The following is a 26,632-nucleotide window of genomic DNA, read 5'->3' as shown; positions in this document are numbered from 1 at the left end:
GGAAGACCTACGTGGCGGACTGGTCAAGGGCAGGAGGAGCAACAGAACACCAGCCAGGACTGGAGCCACCACACTGGCAGACCTTAAAAGGGCAGGATTTCAGAAAATGACCTGCTTATGACACAACCGCCCTTAGAACTGCTATGAGTTACCGGAGCCATCATCTGAGCATCTGAGGCTCTGGCGTCCCCGGAGCAATGTCCCATTTCTGCGACACAGACAGCTTCCTGTATGCCTTTCTCCCTCACACAGCCTCACAATCAATCCTCACCCAGGGAGGAAACCGGAGCACCTGTGTCCTCTGTAGCCTGAAAGGACCCAGCACCCACTTTGTTCGCAAATGAAAGGGGCCTCTTGGCAGAAGGAAATTACAACAGTATTGAACTGTACGATTTACATAAACTAGACCTACAGCAATGGCTAAGCTTAGAAACCAACTACATCGGTAAAAGTCAACCACGCTGCCCATAAATACAACCAGAATAAAAATGTTCTTACCTCTGAAGAGCTGTCTGTAGTCACCAAGCAAAAAACTTGCTTCCATTATATTAGAAATATTTGGTGTTACAGAGGAATAAGTGACAGATTTTTTTCTAGTGCCCGACGAACTATGTTCTTTTCACAATGTATTTAACAAATTAAAAAATGTAGAGAGAATAATAAACACCCCCATATTTCTACCATCCAGAGCTAGCCATCATCAATCCTGGAATATTTGCTTCTTGTCATTTTTTAAGTGAGCAAAAGATAAAGCTCTTTTAGCCACCATTCCCAACCTCGCACAACCTTCTTTCTACTGAACTCACACAGGGTCTCTAAATGCCAAAGCCAGTGAGTAACCACCTCGTCCTTTAGAGAACAATGTCAGAGCCCAATGTGCACAAAAACACATGCATCAAGCCTTTGTAGGCCAGCATGTCTTCAAGTCTCTTCATTAATCCAAAGCAAATTTTTGGCCTTTCTTCCAAAAGCACTGAATCGGATTAGATAAGTAGACTACAAGAGTCACTTGTTCCTTAGATCCTCCAGGGATCAGCCATATGGAGCCAGGAAGAGAAGGTCCCCTGGAGACAGAAAGCAATAGCAGGAATAGCCACAGCACTGGCTCTTGAGGTCAGACTCAGGATGGAGAATCTACAGAAGCAATTCAGCCTCAGGGCCCTTCCTCTCCTGCGCAGGATACGGTAAGAACAGAAACACATGGGCATTAGGGAAGAGACATGGTCACACACTAACCCACCAGAGGGCTGCACACTCCAGGACCTTGCTGTGTAGTATTCCAAGGGAAAACCAGATGAAAGGTCTAGAGGAGCTCTCAGACATACTCAGACAGGCTCCCTCTTGTTCTCTTCAAGTTCAACAAACCTGCATGCCACAAATCAAACCCAGCCACTTGGCAGTGTTTTGTCCTGGTTAGAATAATTTCAATTTTTTTATTGAAAATTTCGGAAGAACTTCTGCCTCAAGCTTTGTAGAAGATGCACATAAGCACCTGGAAAAGTCAACCAGGATTTTCAAAAGCCACACACACAGCAGAATATTGCAGCCCTGCCCCTAATTAACGGGTTTGCAGCCATTTGCCCCTAACAAATGGCTGCAATGTATGAGTACCACCTCTAGAGGGCAGCCTAACACTAGAACTGAGAATAGTTGCATCCTAACCAGCAAAGCTAAATTTTTATTTAAAATTGGAGAAAAAGAAACGCTAACAATTCTCAGTGTAGGGTAGGATATGGGTGATTTTTACTTTTTTATGTTTCTATTTTGGAATTTTTGTTAAAAATGAGTATTTATTTATCTAAAAAGATACAGACAGTGGAGAAATGGGAACCCTTGAGCACCACTGGTGGAAATGTGAAATGGTGCAGCTGCTGTGAGAAGCAGTGGGATGGTCCCTCAAACAAAGAGAAATAGAATCACCACATGGCCCAGCAACCCCACTTCGGGGTGTCTATCCAAAAGAACTGAAAGCAGGATCTCATATATTTGCACACCCATGTTCACAGCAGCGTCATTCACAGTAGAACAAAGATGGAAGCATCTCATAGTCCACCAGCAGGTGAATGGATAAGAAAACACGGCACAACAAATATTACTCATCCTGAACGAGGAAGGAAGTCCTGCCATACGCCACAACATGGATGAACCTTGAGTATGTCATGCTAAGTGAAATAAGCCAGTCAAAAAAGGACAAATACTGCGTAATTTTACTTATGAGGGATCCAGAGTAGTCAAAATCATAGAGACAGAAAGTAGAATGTGGGTGCTAGGGGCTGTGGGCAGAGAGAAATGGAGACTTGTTGTCTAACTGGTACAGAGTTTCAGTTTTACAAGATGATGAAGTTCTGGAGATCGGCTGCACAACAATGTACATGTACTTAACACGGCTGAACTGTACACTTACAAATGGCAAACACAGTAAAACTCCATGTGTGCTAGAATTCAGAAATAAACTGATTTGGGAATAGCCATCTTGTAGATTGTACAGAATGAGTTAGAAGATCGCTTTGGCTAGTATATTCCAAGTGATTCATGTAATAATCTAGGCCTCAGACTTTGAATTATGAATTACAATAAGGCACATATTTATCTCTGCTCCTTCCAGAAATCTAAATAACACCACACTAAAGGAATCTTTTTCAAAAAGTATAGGCACAGAAGGTCAAAGATATCAGATGACAATATGGACAAAAGATGTTAATTTTTTGGAAGACAGAAAATAACTCAGAAGTGAGTGGTGAGGCAGATGGCCGAATGGGTGGAGGAAACTGAAACGTAATCGTGGGGAGAAAAGTGCAATGAGCGCAAGTCAGAAAGCCCCCAAAACCCTGGACCAGGCCACAACATACAGGCGCCAGGCCCGACAGACAGCATGAGTGACAGCGAGGAGCTGGAGTGTTACTGGCAGTGGTGCCGCCTGTAGCTAAAGCGCCCCAGCCCCTCCTCTCCTCAGGAAATTGAATGAGAACGGGCCAGACCAGCAGAGGGCAGCGGGGACACGGTGCACAAACCACTGGGTCAAGGCAAAGTACACGTACTGAGAGGTGAGGACCCTCCAGACACACACACGTGCACCACACACCACACACGTGCACCACACACTCGCACACACCACACACGTGCATCCTGCACATGCACCACACACCACACACACGCGCACCACACACCACACATGCTTCCCGCATGCGCCACACACGCGCACCACACACATTCATCCCACACACGCACCACACACACATCCCACACGCACCACACACGCACCACACACACAGACGCACACCACACACATCCCACATACGTGCACCACACACCACACATGCTTCCCACACGCGCCACACACGCACGCACCACACACATTCATCCCACACATGCACCACAAACACATCCCACATGCATCCCACATGCACCACACACACATGCATCACACACGCATCCCACATGCATCCCACACATACCACACACATGCATCCCACACACACACCACACACGCCCCCCCACACCACACACATGCATCCCACACACATGCACCCCCCACACACGCACACACACATTACATGCATCCCACACACACACCACACATGCACACACACACCACATGCATCCCAAACACACCACACACACACACACCACCACACATGCAACCCACACACACACCACACATGCATCCCACACACACACCACACACGCACACGCACCACATGCATCCCACACACACCACACCACACACACACCACCACACATGCAACCCACACACACACCACACATGCATCCCACACACACACCACACACGCACACGCACCACATGCATCCCACACACACCACACCACACACACATTCCACACACACCACACACATGCATACCACACACATACCCCACACACAACCCACTCACACCTCACACACACACTCTGCACACGTGCACTGCACCACACACATACCACACCTACCAAACACACAACATACACACACCACACAAACACACACACACCCTTCCAATTCCTTTCCTTTGATTAGCAACCAGCATGTTGTATAGAGATTGGCAGATTCTTTCCAGGAGAAACTAAAGAATCAAAGAAAAGAGACACGCAGATCCTGATATTTGGAGATCTCGGTGAAAAACATGGATCCCTGCCAATCACTCTGTGCCCTGGAGTTAGCAAACCAAATTCATGCACACAAATTCCAAACAGTTTTTCAGTGTCTCTTTCTTAAATATGAATGTACAATACAGCATTACCAGTCACTGGACAGACTCTAAAGTTAAAGACAGAGGTTAACACAAAAACAAAAACACAATTTTTGTATGGAACTATGAAAAAACAAGGGCAATGCAAGGAAAGAAAACTTCAAAAAACTGCAATAACCACAGAAAGATTAGAAAAGTTATCACACCCATGACTCAATACTCAATAACAGGATACCGTAAGAAAAAACCTGCAGAAAGAGAAACTGGAAATTAAATATACGGTAGTTAAAACACAAACGTTAATAAAACGGCTGGAAGATAAATTTGTGGAAAACCCTAAGAAGAAGAGCAAAAAGACAAAGAGATGGCCAATAGAAGAGAAGATACAAGAAAATTAAAAAACTTTCCCAAGTGTCCTAGAAAGAAAGAAAAAAAGTGATAGGGAAGGACATCAAAATAATAATACAGAAATACTATCCAGAGCCAAAGGATATGCATTTCCAGTTGGGTGTGAAATCTGAGACATGACAGGAGAATGCAGGTTTGGGTTATAAATTTCATAGTAATAATTGTCCGTATGCATTTTCTTTTAAATTAAAAAAACATTTTAAATATAACTGTCTAGGCCTTTAGCTATTTCAGAGTAGCACTAATGTACTGTCTATAATGTTACGTGGCCTCTTTGACACATTGCTGGGCATCCAGAAGGCCACACGCATTGCAGGGCTGTGTGCACACCCAGGAAAGACCCCAGAAGGCCCTACTTCTTCAACTCCAGCTGATCTTGAGGCTCTGAGCAGCAGGAAGCGAAGGCTAAGGCTGAGCTGTAAACTGCCTCTTGGAGCACGGAAGTCATACCTCGACTCACATACAGCCCTTCAGCAGAGGATGGGAGACTTACTGGTTCCAGGCATTTAAAGAAATCTCTGTACAGTCATAAGGCAGCCACTAAACTAATGAAGCAGAGCCTTCAGGGCCACGTGCTACTAAGAGCACCAACTTTACAGAATTAGTCTAGGAAAATCAAAAACCAAAAAGCAACAATAATGATAACAACAAACGGGGTGGGGGGGATTTGTTACCACATTATATTATCTTAAAGTCCAGTTTTCAACAAAAAAATTACAAACACTGAAAGAAACAAGGAAGTATGGCCCATACACAGGCCCCAAAACATAAGTGCTTCCTTACCCAGTCACACCCCACCCCCTCCACCATCTAAAGTTCTGGGACGGTTACCAGCAGGCGCCCACAGTCAAAACCTAAAGCATCTCAACTTTCTCTTCTCCGTCTTCTCATAGTCCTGTTGCTTTTCCTTCAAGGTGGAGCTTACACCCACCCACCCACCCACCCCCCCCCACCCCCCCCCCCCGCTCTACTTTTATTGCTGACAGCTGTGTCTTCTTTAGATCTCTGCAGTAGGCTCTCTCTCTTCCAATCCACCCCACATTCTCCTACAAGATTTATCTTCCCCAAAATGGCATCATGTTGTCAGACTGCACAAAAAGCATCAGTGTTTTCCTATCACTCGGTACCAAGCACAATGCCTACCTAGTATAATACGTACTCTTTAAACCAATTAATGAACATTTACAGGATAATGTGCCAGCTTCTAAGACGATGTCTTCGTCTATCTGTGCTGCTATAAAGAAAAATACCTGAGGTTGGGTAATTTCTAAAGAACAGAAATGTATTTCTCACAGTTCTGGAGGCTGGGAAGTCCGAGATCAAGGCGCATGCAGGTTCAGTGTCTGCTGAGGGGTCTGGTCTCCACTTCTAAGATGTTGCCCTGTCACTGTGTCCTCACATGGCGGAAGGGCAAAAGGGCTCTCCCTTCAGCCTTGTGCCTTTTTATGAGGCTCTACTCCCATCCATGATGGCACAACCCTCATGACTTAATCACCTTCCAAAGGCAACACCTCGTAATACTGCTACATGGTAATTAAGTTTCAACATGAATTTGGGAAGGGATGCCATCGTTCAAACCACAGCAAACAAGAAGTCAAAGTTGCCTTCAGCGAACTCCAGCCTACTTTCTAGTCTCACAGCCTTCCTGACGTTCTCCAAAAGGAGTCCTCCCTTCCAGCAAGGCTGTTGTTCTTCTGGTCCATCAAATACGGCACGCTTCTCCCTGGTTCCCTTGCTTACTACTGTCAACCCTTCCTTTACCTCCACAGCCATGCAAAGATCACACAGGCATCAACACCCAATGCAAAATCCATCTCCTCCTCAAGATCTTCTCCAGCTGGCTCCCATCACACCAGCCTCCCTACACACCCTGGAAACTGAATAAACAGTCACAGATGCCAAGAACTCAGAGCTCTAAATGTATTATCTCACTTAATTCCCCAAACCACCTTATGAGGAGGGTACTATTACATCTCCACATTGCAGGCAAGGAAACTGAGACTTGGTGAGTTACCCAACTACTGAGGGTTGAGCCAGATCTGACTCCCAAGCTCACGGCCTGGACCACTAAGCCATACTGACCCCACTTGCTCTGCACCCCTCATTTCCTTTCATACTTCACTGCCTGCCTCCTGTCCGCAGCACAGCTCCACATACAAAGCAAGCTCCTGGGGAGTCAAGGTCGTGGCTTACGTTTCTCTTACAGACCTCAAGGTTGGTCCACCATGAACTCTTGAGGGAACTTCTGGCAGGTTTTGCACCTCCACCTGTCCCCTAAGGTCTGGGGATCTGAGGCAGCTAAAGGCAGTGGGGCAAGGGGAAGATATGGAAAACCAGGCAACAAAGCTTCAGGAAGTGAGTCTGCCTGGCCTCTGGCTGCAGAAATCCAAGAACACCAGAGGCCAGGAGCAGAGACCAGCGAGAAGAAAAGGCCGGCCTCTCCCGGTGGTGGCCGTGTGGAGCTACCGCTCTGACCATGCTGCTGCTGCTCCTGGTCCCTGATCTGGCCCTAACGTGCAGATGCAGATGCCCACGCCAGCTTCCCTGAGTGCCTACGGGTCACTCTCTGTGCACACGGACAGGTTAAGTGGACACTCCACAAGACCGGGAATTAGGTCACCACAATGTGAAAGAGCAGGGACAGATGTCCAACGATGCAGACTCTAAAAATCACGTTAGTTGTTTTTGAAGTGGGGAAAAAAGGGCAGAATACCAAACTTCTTATTAAAAAGAGTAGCCCCAGCCTTCTTTTGTTTGACAGTACCATGTTTTTAAACTCTGGGATGCCCTCCATCAAAGACCCTCTGCAGTGGTCCAGGGCTCCACCCACCCATTACTCGTAACCACCGTCTGCCCAGCCCTTAGATGTTGGGATCTGAAAACCTCTCAGTGAGGTGGATCAGCTTAAATGAACCACAGAAGGAAAAACTGCCTCTGTCTACCCCTCGGGAGGGCTGTGAGTCTGACTGCCCGGACCTGCAGCCCCAGCTGCCAGCAGGTACCCGACCTCCTCCCCTGCCCACCCTCCTGGCTGGCAGTGACACTCAGCATCAGGGACAGTGAGTGAGGCAGAGGAGAAGGGGGCCTGCCTCAGCCTCAAGTCAGTCAATTACTGAGGTTTACACTGGAGTAGCAAGCACTGGCCCAGTTCATAAAAGTGGCACTTGGGTTACTTGTTTGTCACTGTCAGAAACCTCACAGGGAGACAATAACCAGATGAGGCAGGATCCACACCGTTTTTGAGCCCATGTCCTTGATGCCACCTACACCTTCAGAGGCCTACCTTTACTGTCAATACGTGGGCGTGGGCATGCATGGAAGCACACAGGGCCAGACAGAAGTGTGCATCTCCGAAATCTCAGCAGGACTCACTCATACTCCTGCCATCTATGGGCAGTCAGAATAGTCTGACTTCTCTCCAAGTTTTTAGATTACAATTAGCATATACAGGTTGACACAATTACTTGAAGTTGATAGGACAAGCAAACAGAGGGGACATTGGTGGGGGGTGGGGGGGAGGGAAGAGGGAGGGAGGTTTTGGTGATGGGCAACAATAATCAGCCACAATGTATATCGACAAAATAAAATTTAAAAAAAAAAAAAAGAAAAAGCATATACAGGTTGAGTATCCCTTACCCAAGACGCTTGGGACCAGAAGTGTTTCGGATTTTTTTTTTTCTAGATTTCGGAATATTTGCATTGTATTCACCAGTTCAGCATCCATAGTCTGAAAAATACAAAACCTGGAAAGCTCCATTGAGCATTTCCTTTGAGCATCTATTGGCACTCAAAAAGTTTCCAATTTCAGAGCATTTCAAATTTTTTATTTTTGGATTAGAGATGCTGAACCCATATGACTTTTACAAATCAAATAAAGCAAAGCTATTTCTGTTTGGGAAGAAAAATAAAAAGGAAAATGAAGCAATCATTTGAACTGAGACAACAGCCAAGAGACAGCAGGACCTGTGAAGTCACAGATAAGTCGGGGTAAACAACAATTGAGCCCCCATGCCACTGCTGGGAACTTTGGCAACAGAACTCAGATCACGCCAGAACTTTCCAGTCCAGCAGGGTTTCGTCAACCCACCTCCCTGCACCCTACTTCTAGGTAATTAACGACTCACAACAGGCTCTTGCCCAGGCGTAGGGTATGTCTCTCCATTTATTTAGGTCTTCTTTACTGTCCCTTCAATAACACTGAACAAATTTCTCCACGAACGGCTTCTGCATTTTTCTACTATGTATATCCAGATTGCTTACACTTGTTGGTAATGGTAGCGAATATTTTACTGTTTTCTGTGTGTTGTCAATGGAAATACAATTGATTTTTTCCTCCCACCTGACATGTGTTTTTCCTGTCCTTGGAATTTCTCCTACAAAGTCTATGCTCAAACTTCATCTTTTCCATAAGCATTCACTGTCAGTTTGGCTGGAACTGCCCAACTTCTCCTGAAATCTCACGGTATGTTAATTACTATCCATATATCACTGATCTATTTCTCCTACTGGGGGATGGTAAATATTTTAGGTTTTGTGGGCCATATGTTCTTTGTCACGACTGCTCATTGTAGACTGAAAAGCAGCCACAGACAATGCTTAACAAATGGCTACAGCTGTGTTCCAATAAAATTTTATATATGCAATGTCCTTTAGGATAGGGACTGGGACTGCTTGTTCTGCATCACTTCCTACAGAAGTGGAATTCCCCTGTTAGCAGGACAGCTGTGGAAAGACAAAACTGGAAACCCCCGGGCCCTGGACTCAGAAAGGTCCCTAACCCCAGGAACCTAACCAAGCCTCAGTATATCAGTTTCCCAGCATCCACATTGCAATCCTGGGCATTAGCAATTTTGGCTGGGCTGTCTGGGCTCACTCATATGGCTGCAGCCAGTGGCGGGCTGGCTGGGTGCCACTGGTCCAGGATGGCCTCACTCACCGGCCTAGCAGACGGCACTGGTGTTGGTCATTGCTGGCTGCAGCCAGGCCACATGTCTCCGGCTGCCTAGAGGGAGCTGACGGACAGGATGGAGGAGAGGAAGGGCTCCAGCAGCAAGCAAGAGCACTTTCTGGGCTTCTGCTGTGTCACCTCTTCTGATGTCCCATTGACCCATGCAACAAAAGGGGGGATGGAAGCCACAGAGTCGTGTGGCAATGGGGAGAGGCCACTGTGGGACGTGCACTGCACCCAGCTGTTCTAGCCAAGAGTACATGGGAAAGCCACGAGTGAGCTCCAGACCAGAACAGATCCATCAGAGGATCCAGATCTAAACAGAGCTCAAGACGTTTCAGCATGGACAGAGACCTGGGTAGCAAGTCAGAGACACGTCCAGAGGCCCAATGACTGGACATGTCTGCGTTCAGGGACGAGAGGCTCAGTGATGAAGGAGACAGAGTACAGGGCAGCCACCTAGTGTCAGAGATCACCTCTGGTGGCTCATTAACTGCTTGTCTGGTCAGAAAGATGATTCACCTCGGCTGGGTCTGAGTTCTGGGATGGCTACCCACAGACGTGGAGGGGCAGCAGTGGAGAAACTGAGAGGAAGAGTACGAGGTACCAAAAGACACGGTCAGGCTGGGACGCAAGCCAGACAGGGCAGCTTACCCTGTCCCTGAAGTAGGGGTGGTCCCTGAGATGCCAACACAGCCTCCACCAGGGTGTCCCAGTCCCTTGAAGGCTAGAATGGCCCACTTGCTATGTGGAAATGAGACTAGCTCCAAATCATAAGAAGTAAAACACTCCTGACCTACAGGTCCATATTACAGCTTTGTCCACTTGATTTTTGGTTTTCTTCTTAAAACTCTACATTCATCTTCTGAAATTCTTACTTGCGACCTAGTACGTGCCAATCACTGGGCACACCACGAGAACAAAGACAAAGCAGTGAAGCATGTGCTAATAAGGTTTTCCAAGGCCAAGCCTCTCTTTCCACTACAAGACGTAAACATGCTCAGTTAAGTTTCTCACTGTGCCACCCTGGTAAAAAAAGATTAGTCTTGAAGGACAGTTTTTTTTTTTTAATTCAGTAAAACCAACCCACTGGCATGGTATAAGTTGTGAGAATAATTTCTTTAATTTTCTAATGTCTTAATTGGGGGGGGGCGGGCAGCTGGCTGGTAGGGGAATCCGAGTCCTTGACCTCGGTGCTACCAGCATCATGTTCTAACCAAGTCAGACAACCAGCCAGCCCCCAATGCCTTAATATTTTAAAAAATCAACTTCACTCCATTTAAGTTCATTTTAAGTTCAGAATCAAAAGGTACCATTTTCTACTACTTGCAAAGATTAGTGTTTAATTAGGTCCAACATACCTAGAATTTTCTAGAAGTAGTGAAATTTCAACCACGTTTTCTACTGTAAAATATTAAGTAGAATCAGAATGTGGGATGAACCAAACGGCAAAGGTGGGGCAGATGGGAGGGAAAAAGCCTATGAAAAATATAGCCAGAAGAATTACCTTGTGAGACAAAAAAGGGTTCCTACGACTCAGTTTAAACAATTATTAAGCTTATTTCTGCGTCCACATGGCTAGCACAGGATCCCATGACACTGAACAGTGAGGGACACTGGGAGTGTCAGGTGCAGTCCCTGTCTTCATGGAGCCCACAAAACAGAGTGTCATAAAAGATGCCCGTTTTGACCTATCAGTTAATTCAACCCAATCAGGAAGACACGTCATTTATACTCTTGACAAAAGGATAAAGTTGGTTCCCCTTACATTCCTTTTGCCCAATATATGGTCAGGAACGTTTTAACCTTGGGTTCCTGAACATCTGAGGACCACACACAACACAGACGCTCTTAGACTTACAATGGGGTCACATCCTGATGAACCCATCCTAAGTCAAAAATATGTTAAGTCGAAATGCATTTGAACACCGAACGTACTGAACATCACAGCGGAGCCCAGCCTACCTCAGACATGCTCAGAACACTCACGTTAGCCCACAGTTGTGCAAAGAAAGCCATCTAACACAAAGCCTGTTTCATAATAAGGAAGTGAATATCTCATGTAATGTACTGAATGAACACTGTGATGAAAGTGAAAAGCAGAATGGTTGTGTGGTGCTCCAAGTACGGTTTCTCCTGAGTGTGTATCGCTTTCACGCCATTGCAAAGGTGAAGAATCATTAAGTTAAGCCATGGTAAACTGAGGACCGTTTGTATACAATGTTGCTGTTGACATGAGCTCAGTCACTGTTAACTTAGTAATTGACACATTTGCTTACTGAAAGAAGCAGCAGTATGAGGGTACTTCAAACAGTTCAAAGAAAGATTTGTATTTCTTTTAATTCTATTTTTCCATAACTTTTGAAGTAACCTCATAATTTTTTCCTGGTTTCAAAAATTTTGAAACTCAGAATTCATCATGCCAACCAAAATATTTACAGAAATGTTTGGTCTCAATCCTCTTAACTTGTACTCTCTACACAGGAAAGGCACATTTGAACATCTTGTGATTTAAGAAAAGGAAGTAGGTAGCTTCACTTACATGTCACTCAGGACTAAGAATTCAGTACTCTCTGTGGGGGGCAATACGACACCACTGCACCTGAGTTTGCTGAAGTGCTTTGCTAGCAATAATGGAATAGGAGAGAGGCAGCTGATCACAAGATACCCTGAAATCACCACTTCCTGCCGAAGGAGTATAACCAGTTCTGCACAGCTACGTGAACTGAGCTTGAATGTATGTGAGTTATAAAAATAAAGTCACTGCTACGGGGGAAAGCTTTGTATGAATTCTTTTGAAACTTTAGATACATAAGAATTCAGTATATTTGCTTCTAGGCTGCTAACAGTAAAAAATTATTTTGGTTTTTCAGTTAAAAAATCTTACAAAGTGATACCTAAAAGTTCAATCTAATTAGGTACCAATAATATTAAGAAACATAGCTCTTAAGCAAAGTAGGAGGATAGATAATAGGAAAGCCTTTAACCTGGTTTTAAAAAAAGAAGAAAACAAACTTACCCACAACCCCACATGTACTCTCTGATGCCTGAGAGAACTTTAAAAGTGGCCAAACCTTTAAGGATACACCTAAAAAATAAGGCCTAAAATACAAATACCTCAAGAAATAAAACAAAGGACTTTTCAATTAGGAACCGTGAGGTTTTCCCTTAGTTACAAGTGAGTTGGAATTGGCGTCACGAAATAAAAGATAAAATAGTAACAGAACTGAAAAGTCTGAAGCAGGGTGAAGGATCCCTAGCCCACACGCAAAATCTGGTCCAACAGCCTGTTTTTATCTGGCCTGTGAGATAAGGATGGTTTGTACATTTTTAAATGGCTGAAAAAAATCAAAAGAATAATATTTTGTGACACGTGAAAACTACAAGAACACGAAAGTTCATTGTTGATCATAAAGTAAAGTTTTACTGGAATATAGCCGCGCCCATCTGCTTACGGATTGACATGACTGCTTTCAGTCCACAACGAGAAACTCAGACAGACCACACGACCTGCAAAGCCTGACACATTTACTATCTGGCCTTCACAGAAAAAGTGTGCCAACTGCTAGCCTAGAGCCGAAGCAGGGCTGCCAGGACTTAATCAGACAGTCAGGGTCTCCTCTTCCTGGGGCCCAACACCAGGCAAGACAGTGAGCTACTGCCTCTCAGCTCCAAACCCACAGATCTTAAATACTATCGCCAGAAACCACAGAAAACTCCAGGCCTGCAGAAAAGTAAGGATCAGCACGCACGGATACAAAGCACAGCATTTTCATCAGCCACCATTTCAAAGCGGGGGTTTTGCTATGCTCTTACTTACACAAACTATTCAACATGGGAATAAAGGAGGAATTTAACCAAGTAGATATAATTTTACTTATTTAGGAATACCATAAATTCCTTAAAGTCTTATTCCCCTAAATAGCTTTTTGCAATTTTATTACCCCTAATGGGTTTTTAATGATCCATAAATTACTTCCCATTGTTCTCTATTAAACCTCCATTAAAACAAATGTTAAGCTGTTTGCATTACCACGTTCCCTACCCTGGTTTTCTTTTCTTTTCTTTCTTTTTTTTTTTTTTGGTGGCTGGCCTGTACTGGGATCCAGACACTGGAGCTTGGTGTTTTAATACCACGCTCTGACCGACTGAGTTAGCCGGCCAGCCCATGTTCCGTATCTTGATGCCTTCTAAAATCACTCTGACAAAATCTAAGGAAATGCTTCGCCTCACAGCTTCTTATTTATATTAGTCAGTACTCTCTCAGGTATATTTTCTCCCTTGTTACCATGGCAGACAGAACACATGGCTTTGAGCTGTTTTTATTGAGGCTTAAAATTTATTTAAGGACTATCTGAAGGCTTCTGATTTCAGAACTATGGTCGACCAGAATTGCTGAAGGGCCTCTCTTTACAAAATCACTGGATCCTGCACAAGAATAATTTTTATGCATTAGGGAATCACAGTGAGCACAGCAAGTAAGAAAAAAATTTTGATTAAAAGAATTTTTAACAAAAAATAAGAGAACTCAAAGAAGACATGTAGAAGGCAAATAAACATATGAAAAGATGGTCATCATATGTCATCAGGGAAATGCAAATTAAAACAGACATCATTATATACTTCTTAGAATGATTAAAATCCAGAACAGTGACAGCACCAAATGCTGGTGAGGACATGGAGCAACAGGAGCTCTCACTCACTGCTGGTGGAAACACAACATGGACAGCCACATTGGAAGACAGCTTGGCGGTTTCTTATAAAACTAAACCTGCTTTTACCGTAAGATCCAGCAATCATGTTCCATATTTACCCAAAGGAGTTGAAAACCTATGTCCACACAAAAACCTGCACACAAACACTTATAGCAGCTTTATTCATAATCGTCAAGTCTTGGAAGCAACCAAGATGTCCTTCACTAGGTGAATAAACAAACTGCAGTAGACCCCATACAATGCAATTATTATCCAGCACTAAAAAGAAATGAGCTATCAAGCCATGAAAAAATGGGGAGGAAACTTAAATGCATATTACTAAGTGAAAGAAGCCATCTGAAAAGGCTACGTACTATATGATATTAACCATACGACATTATGGAAAAGGCTAACTATGGAGACAGTAAAAAGATCAGTGGTTGCCAGGGATTAGGAGGAAGGGAGGGGTGAGCAGACAGAGCACAGAGGATATTTAGGGCAGTGGAACTATTCTGTATGATACTATAACGATGGTACATGTCATCATACGTTGGTCCAAACCCATAAAATGTGCACACCATCAGCAAACCCTAACGTCAACTATGCATTGGGGGATAATGATGTGTCAAGGTAGGTTCATTAATTATAACAAATGAAACCTCTAGTGGGGGATGTTGAAGGGGGGAGGCTGTGTGTATTAGTCTGTTTTGTGTTGCTTATAACAAAATACATGGAACTAGATAATTATAAAGAAAAATGAAATTTATTGCTTACAGTTTCTGAGGCTGGGAAGTCCAGAGTCCATCTGGTGGTGACAGTGACCCAGGGGTCTTACACTCCAAGATGATGGAAGCAGAGAGAGCAGAAAGACAGGCTCTCTTCTTTTAAAGCCCTCAGAACCACGCATCCATGACCCTTACACCCAAATTAAGATCTAGAACGTTATCAGCAGCTGTGTGCACCTTTTGGCTCTCATCCCCTGCCTTCCCACCACAGGTAGAAAACATTCTGTGTTTCATATTTACCATTTCCTTGCCTTAAAAGATACTTTTATCATCTATCTCCCTCCCCAAACAATATATTATGTAGTTTTCTTGTTTTTGTGCTTTATAAGAATATTTCTGAGATTCATTCAGATTATGGCTTATAGCTGTAGTAATCTATTTTCACTGCTATATCATATTCTGTTGTGTGAATTTGCTATAAATTATTTATCTATTATCCTCTTGATGAATTTATAGCTTTTTTCAGTTTGGGGCTATTGTTAACAATGCTGCTGTTAATATTCTTGCATATGTCTCCAGTACATAAGTGCAAGAGTTTCTACAGGGTGTATACCTAAGAGTGAGACTGCTGGGTCTCTTTTCCTTGAAGGGGTTTTGATTGCATGGATAGACCATCTTATTTTGCCTTCTTATCTTCTAACCTTTCATATTTTCTGTCTCTCAGTGTTTTCAGAATACATTCTAGATACATTCTTTAGATCTTTCTTCCAGTTCATCAATTCTCATTTTAGCTGTATTTAATCTGCTGTTTAAACCATCTACTGAGTTTATTTCAGTAATTTAATCTGTCATTTTAAAAGTTCAGTTTTTATCTTTTCCAGATATACCTGTTCATTTTCATAGTCTCTCATCTTTTGCTTATTTTTTGTGGTTCCGTTTTGCAAAATTTTGAATATTTAAATATGCAATTATTTTGCATTATATATCTGATAATTCCAATACCTGATGTTGTCTTAGATCAGATTCATCAGAAGCAGATTCTGAGATGAGGATTGAGGATTCCTGGGCAAGTGGTTTGTTAAAGAAGTGCCCCCAGGAGAAACCAGTAAGGGTGTAGGGGAGATAGGATAAAGAAGAAGAAAGCAACTAAGGGTATGATTTCAGGAGAAGTTCCAGGCTCAACAAGATGCCGTGGGAGTTCTGGAGCATAGAGTACATTACAAAGCTTGTCACTTTGCTGAGCTGAGCTTTCGTGTTCCTGCATCAGTCATTGACTATGGGCCTTCCTAGGTAGATATAAACTCCTAGGCATTTCTGTTCTCTGGTCTGGGGCCAGGGTAGTGAGTGCTCTTAGGCAGGCTGTAGGTGTGAGCCTTCAGCAACAAAGAGGTCTAAAGCTGAGGGATGGGCACCCCATGCTGGTGAAGGGGATTCAGAAGGATCCGGGGGAGATGCCAATGGACTTCACTGTAGACTTCACCACTATACTGGGAGGCTTTAAATTTTAAAAAAATGTGTTTTTTCTGAGTCACTTATTCATATTTTCATTCATTTAAAAATACTGGTTGAGCACTTACTGTGTTTTGGGCATGTTTTAGCACTGGGGATTAAGCAGTAAACACAACAGACTAAGATCTCTGACCTCGAGGAACTCATATTCTATGGGGGAGAGAAGGGTAGAGAAGTATATAATACAAAATGAATCACTAAAATATTGGGAATATTAGAGTAGGGGTTGGCAAACCACCTGGCCAGATCCAGACTGTGGCCTGTTTTGTGTAGTCTTTTTAACTCCTAGGTTTTCAGTTTTTTGAGAGCAGTTTTATGTTCACAGCAAAATTAAGCAGAAGGTACAGAAATTTCCCAAATACTCCTTGCCCCAACATATACACAGTGTACTAGATTGAATTATGTCCCCCCAAAACTCACTGAAGCTTGAATTGTGTCCCCCAGATTCTATATATTAGAAACTTGGCTCCCACTGTGACTGTTAATACGGTGGGAAATCCTGTTATGGATTCAAGGTAGAGCCTTGAAGAGGTAACTGGATTGTAGGACCGTGCAGTGGTGAATGGATTAAAATGGTGGTCAGGGGCGTATGTCATTATGATTCTCCCTAAACTGACATAAATGATCCATTCCTTTGCACATATCAAATATTATATTAAAAGTAATATTTGCAGAATCTCTGTAAAGCAAATAGCATAGATGAATGCTGAAGATGCTTCACATGCCTTTGAAGTCAGACAGACCAGGACTGGAATCTCTTGTCTTCCTATGTCATTGAGCAGGTTGCTGATCATTCATAGACCTAAATTTCCTTGTCCACTCTCATGCCTTTAGTACAATTGTCACAGCTATTAACACCCACATAAGTAACTCCAGTTTTGTCTCCTCATGTGAGTGCTAAACCTCGAACTAAACTTCAGGATGTTTTAATTTGGGTCCTGTCATCAGATCAATAGGTCAAAACAAACCTTGGGACCTCTGTTGCTAAAAGGTAAATGCCAATACAGCTCTGGCCGTCACACGATCGGAGCAGGCTCATCCTGCCCAGAGAGGACAGAGACCCCAGCCCTCCCGCCCGCATGACACAGCAAGAGAAGCTACAGACTCATCTGGGCTTACAGCCTGAGATCCACATTCACCTCCTCCGCTCCCACCGCTCATCCTCTCGATCCGAAGGGTCCTTTCCTCACATTGCCATCCCCTCCTCCACTCTTAATTCACGTTCCAACCACCTTAGGCCCACCCTTTCCCAGCTCGTATGCAACAGCCATCAAATGAAAAAGTGAAATCACAAATATTCACAGCCTTAACGATATGATAAACAAGACCAACCGAGAGGACCAGAGGCACTTCAGTTCCTCCCAGAAGGTGCCAGCTGACCTACCTGATATTTTCCAGGGCGTTTGTTATCTGCTCTTGCTCAATATCATAGAGTTTCACCTTGAAGCCTCCACTAGCAAACAACATAGCCCAGTTTCGCCCAATGAGTCCACTAAAGGGAAAGAAAATAAGAAAATATTCATGTTAACTTAATAATTGAACAGCTTTTCATTCCTAACCAAGAATGAATTTTTAAAATTTATACAGCATCCTATTCTTAAAGCATTCAATAAATATATTAAAAGTACATATTTTGATAACTGTGCTTATTAAAATGTTATCTGTTTCCACCTAGGAGTTTCTGAGCCCTCACCTCCAGTGCCAGCATCTGGATTCCATGTGAAGCACTGCAGTATGTTGGGGACCTATCACATGCCCACATGCCAAACAAAAAATGACAGTCGGTAGGTGGCAGGCTGTCATGAGGCAAGGCCCCTAGGTGAACCCCCCCTTCGCCACTGCCTTAGGCAAGCCACTTACCTTGAAGAACAGAGATAACATCTGCCCTGTCCCTCTCAAATAATTACTGCCACTACCACCCCACCTCCCCAGCATATGAGCATGGAATAGGTGCCAGGCACCACTGAATATAGGTCTTATCTCTGTTAATCTTTACAACTCAACAAGGTAGGTGCTATTATTATTTCCATTTTATACATGAGGAAACTGAGGCATGGGGGGATTAAGTCCGCACAGGCTACAAGTGCTGGAGCTATGTGATGAACTCCATGAACATACTAAAAACCATGTGAACATGCTAAAGAGCACTAAATTGTACACTTTAAATGGGTGAATTATATCTCAATAACCTATTATTTCAAAATGAATGTATGTGAACACACTTGGAAAACCACCTCCTGCCACACGAATGTAAAACAGTAATAGTAAAATTTGGTTGCGTAGAAGAGCAAAGGAAAAGGAAACGTCGCATTTGGTGTAACGTATGGGGTTGCCTTTAAGTATGGATGCAAAGAACAGGTACCTATATTCAGCATCTGAACATTAACTTTTTTAGCCTTAAAAAGGGAGGACACATGCCACACATGGATGAACCTTAAGGACATTATGCTAAGTGAAATAAGCCAGTCACGAAAGGACAAATACCGTGTGCTCCCACTTACACCCGCTCCCTAGAGCACTCAAGTTCATAGGGACAGAAAGCAGAACGCTGGCTGCCAGGGGCTGGGGGAGGTGAGAACGGGGAGTTGTTGTTTACTGGGTACAGAGTTTCAATTTCGCAAAACGCCCAAGTTCTGGAGACTGGTTGCACAACAACGTGAATGGACCTAACACTATTGAACTGTAAACATAAAGACTGTTAAGACGGCAAATTTTGTTACATGTATTTTACCACAGTTAAAAATTCAAAACAAAATTTGTTTTTAAATGAACAATAACTTATCCTGCAAAAGTCTGAATCTGAGTTTGAGCAAGGCTTGCCTTCCCACCAGAGAGCAACGGGGCACTTTCTTGCCGGCCTAGGAAAAAACATATATTTTTGAACATTTTTCCAATCTCAGCTCCGGTGCCCCGCCCCCCCCCCCCCCCCCCCCCCCCGCCTCACTACCTCTGTTCTCCTGGGGATTGGGTCTCAAAGGGTAATCTTGGTCCACCCAGGTCTGTCTTCTCAGGACGGTCTCCCTGGGACCAGCCACGGAGGAAGCCCAGCCCGGCCCGTCCTGCAGGCGTGCGCGGCTGGGGGAGGAGGACGCCGCGGGGACCGGGGACCAGCGACCGCGCGCTCCGCTCGGAGCCCCAGGTGCAGGGAGGCTCAGCCCTGCTCCTGCTTGTCTGCTGTGTGTGAGCCAACTATGCTATGACCAATGTCAGCCTAAAATGGCGGCAGGTGGACAGGAAGAACACCCAAGGTGGCTGCCGACAGTTTCACATTTCCGAGAACCACAAAAGGCCCCCCTCCTGCTTCTCCCTCACCCCACGTCACCTCCCCGCGCGCGACTGTCCCCCCCGTAAGAAAGTCCCAGCTCGGCTTACACGCCCGCTCGGTTCTCTCCTCCAGTGACAATGACACAGCGCAACCTTCTAGGATACATACGGCCCTCCCCAGCTGCGCACGCGGCGGCCCCAGGCGCCGGCCCTGCAGCCGCCAGCACACGCTGGCCGAGTGTCTGTCTCTCCTGTGACTCCCGTGACTCCTGTGACTCCGGGCCAGCCCTTTCATTGTGAACTGTGGGATCCTTCCTAATGGTACCTGAGTATTCGAATAAAACACGCTGCATTTTGCACACCGGAGTTTGAAAAAGCAATGCTTCCGGCATGGATTTGTTCTTTGCTCTTCCACGGGGTGCGCTGCACACACGAGAACCAGCCGGCTGCCCTCGCGCTCCCTGCACGGGCAGGCTCTGACCACGAAAGCGCTGCGTGACCTGGAGGCGAACACCCGGGGGTGGCCGGTAGCTTCTTCCCACGAGGTGAACACGAAGTCGGCCGAGATTCCTGAGGAAATACTGAGAGCGCGCCTACCGCGACCTCCCCAGAACCGTCCCCCTAGAAGGGGACGTTTTGGCAAAGAGCGAAGGAGGGAGCAGCCGAGGGCGCGGCAGAGAGAGGCCCAGGGCGAGGCGCTGCCGCCCCAGCCGCGGGGACTCTCTTTGCCCGAGCAGCAGGCGGCTGACGGGAGGGTTTACACCGCAGGCGCGACCTGCCTTCAGTTTTACAAGGAACGTTCTAGTTGCTTTCTCGAGGATACACTGAGCTGGCCGGTTACTCAGCTGGTTAGAGCATGGTGCTGACACCACCAAGGTCCCGGGTTCATCCCTGTACCGGCCGGCCGGGCCACCAAAAAACAAACGGAACGTACTGAAGACGGAGGAGGTCGGAAGCAGCGCAGTTAGGAGACGGGAGGCGCCTCCAAGACGTGATGGCAGAACGGACCCGGGTGGCACCTGAGGTCGGAATGGGCGGTATCTTCAAGCTGCAGCCAACAAGAAGTGCCGGTGGGTTGCTGGGGGGTGAGAAAAAGAATCCAGGACAATGCCAAGTCTCTTTTGGACAGGAAGGACGGATGGAGATGTCATTAACTCCAAAGGGCAAGACCAGCAATGGAGCAGATTTCAGGAGAGAAAATCAGGAGTTCAGTATAGGATGTTTTAAGAGTGAGATATCTAATGGGTGGGTCCACAAACAACTGAAGGTAAGTTCAAGTCCAAGGTCTCGGCTGGAATATTAATTTGGGAGCTGCTGCATAGACATGGTACTTAAAAGCGTGAGACTGGGTAAGATCTCCAAGGAAGAGAAAGTTGATAAAATTTTTTAAAAGTCAAAGGATTGAGCCTTGGAACACTCAACTTTAATGGGGAAGGACATGGAGAAGAAACGGAGCTGCCAGTGAGATGGGAGGAAAACCAGATGGAGGGGCAGGGAAGTGATGGGGGAGGGGGCTCAAGGAGAAGGGAGCAGCCATCTGGGTCCAAAGCCTCGGAAAGAAAAGTGACCATTGGGTTTAGCAAGGTGAATGGGGGTGGGGACTGTGATGACAGCAGTTTGGGTGGTTTGGTGGGGACGAAAGCCTGCCTACGTGGTGATGGAGTTTGGATGTGTTGTCCCTCCAAAACTCATGTGGAAATTTGATCTCCAATGTGGCAGTGCCGGAAACTGATTGACTCATGGGGGCAGATCCCTCATGAATGGATTAATGCTCTCCCTGGGGGAGGGGGGATTAATGAGTGAGTTCTCGCTCTATTAGTTCCCTTGAGAGTTCGTTGCTTAAAAAGACCCTGGCACCTTCTCTCTCTCTTGCTTCCTCTCTTGCTTCCTCTCGCCATGTGATCTACGTGTACCCGCTGGCTGCCTGCCACTTTCCGCTATGAGTAGAAGCAGCCTGAGGCCCATGCCAGACTCAGCTGTCCCAGAATCGGAAGCCAAATAAACCTTTTTTCCTTTATAAATTACCCAGTCTCAGGTATTTCTGTTATAGCAACACAAAACGGACTAAAACAGAAAATTGGTACCGAGGAGTGGGGTGTTGCTATACAGAGACCTGAAAATGTGGATGCAGCTTTGGAACTGGGTAATGGGCAAAGGTTGGAGGAGTTGGGAGGACTTAAAAGAAGACAGAAAGACGAGGGAAAGTTTAGAATCTTAGAGACTTATGTGGTGGTGAGCAGAATGCTGATAGAAATGTGGACAGTAAAGACTATGCAGATGATGAGGTCTCAAATAGAAATGAGGAACTTATTGGAAATTGGACAAAAGATAACCCTTGCTACACCATAGCAAGGAACCTGGCTGCATTGTGTCCATGCCCTTAGACTTTGTGGAAGTTGGAACTTAGGAGCTGTGAACCAGAGCACTTGGCCAAAGAAATTTCTAAGCAGCAAAGCATTAAGGAAGCTGCATGGTTGCTTTTAAGAGCCTACTCTGAGTTATGGCAGCAAAATTATGATGTAAAGCCAGAAATTAAAAGGGATGCAGAGAGTAAAGTTTTGGAATATTTGCAGCCTGGCCATATGGTAAAGAAGCAGAGAGCTGGATATGGTAAAGAAGCAGAGAGCCGGAGAACAATTCAAGTGTGAAGCTGATAAACTAGTTGCTAAAAACATTATCTTGGTAGTGAGGCAACCAGATGCTAAGAACCAGGACGATGGAAAAAATGCCCTAAAGGCATTTGAGAAGTCGGGAAGGGTGCCCCACCCATCACAGGACCTGAGGCCTAGAAGGACTGAGTTGTCCCAGAGGACAGACCTGGGGTGCAGCTGCCCTCCGGAACCTGCTCCCTGCATCCCAGCTGATCTGGGTGGAGCAGCCCCAGTGTGGTTTGTGCAGCAGCCCTGGAGAGCAGAAGCCTGAAACCTCAGTTAAGTCCGTAGGCCGGCAGGACTTGAGAGCAGTGGAGGCATGGCAGCCTCCACCCAGATTCCAGAGGATGTATGGAAAAGCCTGGGGGCCTAAGCAGAGACCTGCTGCAGGGTTGGAGCCACTGCTGAGGTCATGTACTAGAGCATTGCCCAGCAGGAAAGTGGGGTTGGAGCCCCCACAGGGAGCCCCCACCAGGGACATGTAGAGCCAAGGCAGTGGGACCACCATGGAGACCCCAGACTTATGGAGCTACCAGAGTGTAACAGCAGCCTGGAAATGTTGCAGGCACCAGCACAGCCCACTGGGCTACACCTGGCAGAGCTGTGGGAATGAGGCTGCCTGATGCTTTGGGGGTACAGATGCCCAATTGTGCCCAGGATGAAGGACTTGGAGTCAAAGAACATTATTTTGGAGCTTTGAGACATAATGTTTTCCCTGCTGGGTTTCGGACTTGTTTGAGGCCTGTTTTCCTTTCTTTTGGCTTATTCCTCCCTTTTGGAATGGGAATGTATATCCAATGTCTGTTCTACCATTGTATCTTGGTAATAGATAAATTTGGTTTTGTTTTTCAGGTCACAGCTGGAAGGACTTTTGCTTTTGGTCTCAGATGAGACTTTAGACTTTGGACTTTTAAGTTGGTGCTGGAGCAAGCTAAGACTTTTGGGACTGTTGGGATAGAATGTATTTTGTATGTGAGAGTGACATGAGTTTTGGGGGCCAGGGGTGGAATGATGGAGTTTGGATGTGTTGTCCCTCCAAAACCCATGTGGAAATTTGATCTCCAATGTGGCAGTGTTGGAAACTGATTGAGTCATGGCGGCAGATGCCTCATGAATGGATTAATGCTCTCCCTGGGGCAGGAGGGATTAATGAGTGAGTTCTTGCTCTATTAGTTCCCATGAGAGCTCATTGCTTAAAAAGACCCTGGCACCTTCTCTCTCTCTCTCGCTTCCTCTCGCTATGTGATCTGCTTGTACCCGCTGGCTGCCTGCCACTTTCTGCCATGAGTAGAAGCAACCTGAGGCCCGTGCCAGATGTAGCTGTCCCAGAATCGTAAGCCAAATAAACCTCTTTCCTTTATAAATTACCTAGTCTCAGGTATTTTTGTTATAGCAACATAAAACAGACCAAAACAGTGGGGTTAAGAGAAATGAGCCTCTAGACCTAACTACCAGTTCCAGGAAATGAAGGGACAGTGAACATAGTAAGTGACACTACAGGAACACATTCAGCAAAATCCAGGTGGGAAATTTTACAGGACAAATGACTCATGTTCTTCAAAAAATAAACTGCAAGGAAATTTATGTTTTAAAAAAACAGTCTTATTTGGACCCTGAATCAATCAACACAAGTATTTTTTAAAAATTAGATAGTCAGGGAAATTTTGAACATGGAGAAGATATTTTAAGATTTTATTTAAGGATACTGTTAATATTTTGCATTTGATGATGATATTGTGGTTATGTATTTCTTAAACAATCCTTATCTTTTAGACACACATGATGATATATTTAAGGTGAAATGATACAAAATCTGGGATTTCTTTCAAAATAACCCAGAGAAGGGCGTATACATGAAACTAGATTAGCCACGTGTTAATAACTGTCGAAGTTAGGGGGTGGGCACATTCTCCCAACTTTAACATGGTTTGAAATTTTTCAGTAATACGGTGGGTGGGGGTCTGGGGGAGAATACAGACGTGAAGAAAGGAACTGGAGACAGATATGAACAATTTTGTTGGATTTTGAAGAGAAATGTGGCAGTAAGTGGAGCGAGAAGTGGGGTCAAGAAGGATACATTCCAGTTTGGAAGAAAACACTGTATGCTACATGCTGAGGGGTCTGATCCCCTAGAGAAGGGAAACTGATAGCGCCGGAGGGGGCACCAGGCTTTGGTCTGGGGCTACTGCACCAATTTCCGTTGCTTGGGCCTTGTCCTGAGCTTCTGTTGGTTAGAAAAGACAGCCCCATAACCAAACAGGCTGCAAATCCTTGGAACTGGAGATAACTGGCTAATCCAGGAAAGCCACTGGCAGGGATGTTGGCATCAAATATTGGGTGGATGGTTGGACTGGACCCCATTTCTCTTTCAATCATGAGATTTTCCAATTCTACTTGAATATCAAAAGCAAGGTGCACCTGATTCAAATTGTCCCCAGTACTCCTGACACAATTCAAAGACTAATTAACAGAGTTCTCTAGGGTTTCTCTAAATCAGAAGTTTCTGAAAACGTGACGTAGATAGCAGGTCCCAATCTAACGGCAGCCACGTCTCCCCCATTTCAGAGGGACCAGGAAGAGTGGTGTTCAGTGTCGGGAGGCCTTTTCCAAGAGCTCTTACATGTTGTGCTGGGTATGTCAAGAATACAAGGTCCTGGACATTCTTCACCAGGACCATTTCTCAGAGTTACATTTGCAGTCTTGGGGGAATGAGGTCACGTGTCCCTCAAGGACAAGGAGCAGACTTGCTTACTGCTTACTATAAAAACAGTGGGCTCCCCAAGCTCAGCGTTCCTCTCCTGGATTGTACCCACCACCTGGCCTCTGCAGAACATCCCCTGTGGGACTCAGGGAGCAGGGGGACCAATGCAAACATGATGCTCATGCTGCCTGCTCTGCTCCACTATGATTAGTAAAGTCCTTTGTCTCTGACCCAGGAGTCACATGTCCTCTGCAGCATCCATGCAACAGCAACAGGCTAAGTTACCAGTGTGTGAGCAGACGGGACACACCAGAGGGGAGAGTGGGCAGGGCCAGTCCATCTGCGACATGGTGCGATTTCACTGTAGTAACTATATGAGCTGCTCTAGGGTGGGGGGTGGCTGGAAGAGCAGTCACAAGGCAGGCTCAAGAAGTAGCCTCCCCTCCCTCCCCAAGCACGGGAGTTGCCTCACACCAGAGACCACAGCATGTTAGGCCAGGCCCACGCTGCTGAGGGGAAAGGCTTGGTGCGTCTCCTAGGACTTGGAAATCCTGGTAGTGCCAGATGAGTGCGACTCAAGCTTCAGAGCTCTCACACAATACCCACTTGAGCTAGGCCCTGAATATATACAAGGGGCAACATCTTGTTACAAAGTTTTGTTGGGGTATGTGGGGAGCTGCCCACGTTACACCGTAATCGCCATTACAAGATGGCGCCGGCCGACACTGACAATCGGCAAAAATAAGCCCAGAGCGCATGTGCTGGGAAATTCCCCGACCTCTAGTCTCTGCCTCTCCCGTGGCGTCATCTGGGCTGATGCACGACCGCCAGTCAGAGAGGGACACGTCCTAGGCGAGGGACAGTTTTCTATAAAAGGGAACGGGTTTCTGTACTTGGGGTCTCCGCCCCGATAAGCTTGTGCTCTGCCTCTCAAGACGCATTAAAGCTTTACTGCAGAAGGATCCTGTGTGTGCCGCGTCGTTCTTGCTGGCGAGACGGTTGCGCGGGACATCTGGTGCCGAAACCCGGGAAACTTGTGACATCGTCAGCACCTTCGGAGACCCCCTGGTGACAGGGAGGATTCAGAACTGCAGGGAGGTAAGTTCAGAGAGGCATGCTTGTCCTTGACTTAGGGTTGGGTCTGTCACTTCCGTAGAAAGTTGTGTTTGCAAGTTTTCCTGAGGTGGTCTGCCGCTGATTGTGTGGATGGGGCTTACGGGTGTGGTCAGACTGACGTACGTAGGCAGCTGCACCCTAGGTTGCATGAGCCTCTCGTAAATAAGAGAGCCGCGCGCCATTTCACTTTCGATTCGTGCGTTAGTCTCTCGTAGATAAGAGAGCTACACGTTTCTGCCCGGAAACTATGGGATCCACACAATCCATAGTTGCTGCGTTAAAAACAGTATTGAAGCAACGTGGCATAACAGTGGGGGACCGTGTACTCAGGAATTTTGTGAAAGAGATCGATCGCGTAGCCCCGTGGTTTGCTTGTTCCGGCTCCTTAAACTTGGGCTCTTGGAACAAATTGGGCAAAGACCTTGACCGC

General features: G+C 45.7%; 1 protein-coding gene across 1 annotated transcript in view; it reads right to left on the bottom strand.

Moving 5' to 3' along the window:
- The window catches only part of CRYL1 (crystallin lambda 1), a 150,341-nt gene that overhangs the window by 111,304 nt on the left and 12,405 nt on the right, over positions 1-26,632 (bottom strand). Inside the window, exon 2 of the mRNA XM_063102914.1 lies at positions 17,855-17,962. Within this exon, the coding sequence (XP_062958984.1) occupies positions 17,855-17,962 (108 nt within the window). The remainder of the gene's footprint in view (positions 1-17,854; positions 17,963-26,632) is intronic.

The sequence above is a fragment of the Cynocephalus volans genome, chromosome 7 (genome assembly GCF_027409185.1).
Source record: "Cynocephalus volans isolate mCynVol1 chromosome 7, mCynVol1.pri, whole genome shotgun sequence".
Taxonomy (NCBI): domain Eukaryota; kingdom Metazoa; phylum Chordata; class Mammalia; order Dermoptera; family Cynocephalidae; genus Cynocephalus; species Cynocephalus volans.
This window is presented reverse-complemented; position numbering and strand designations above follow the sequence as displayed.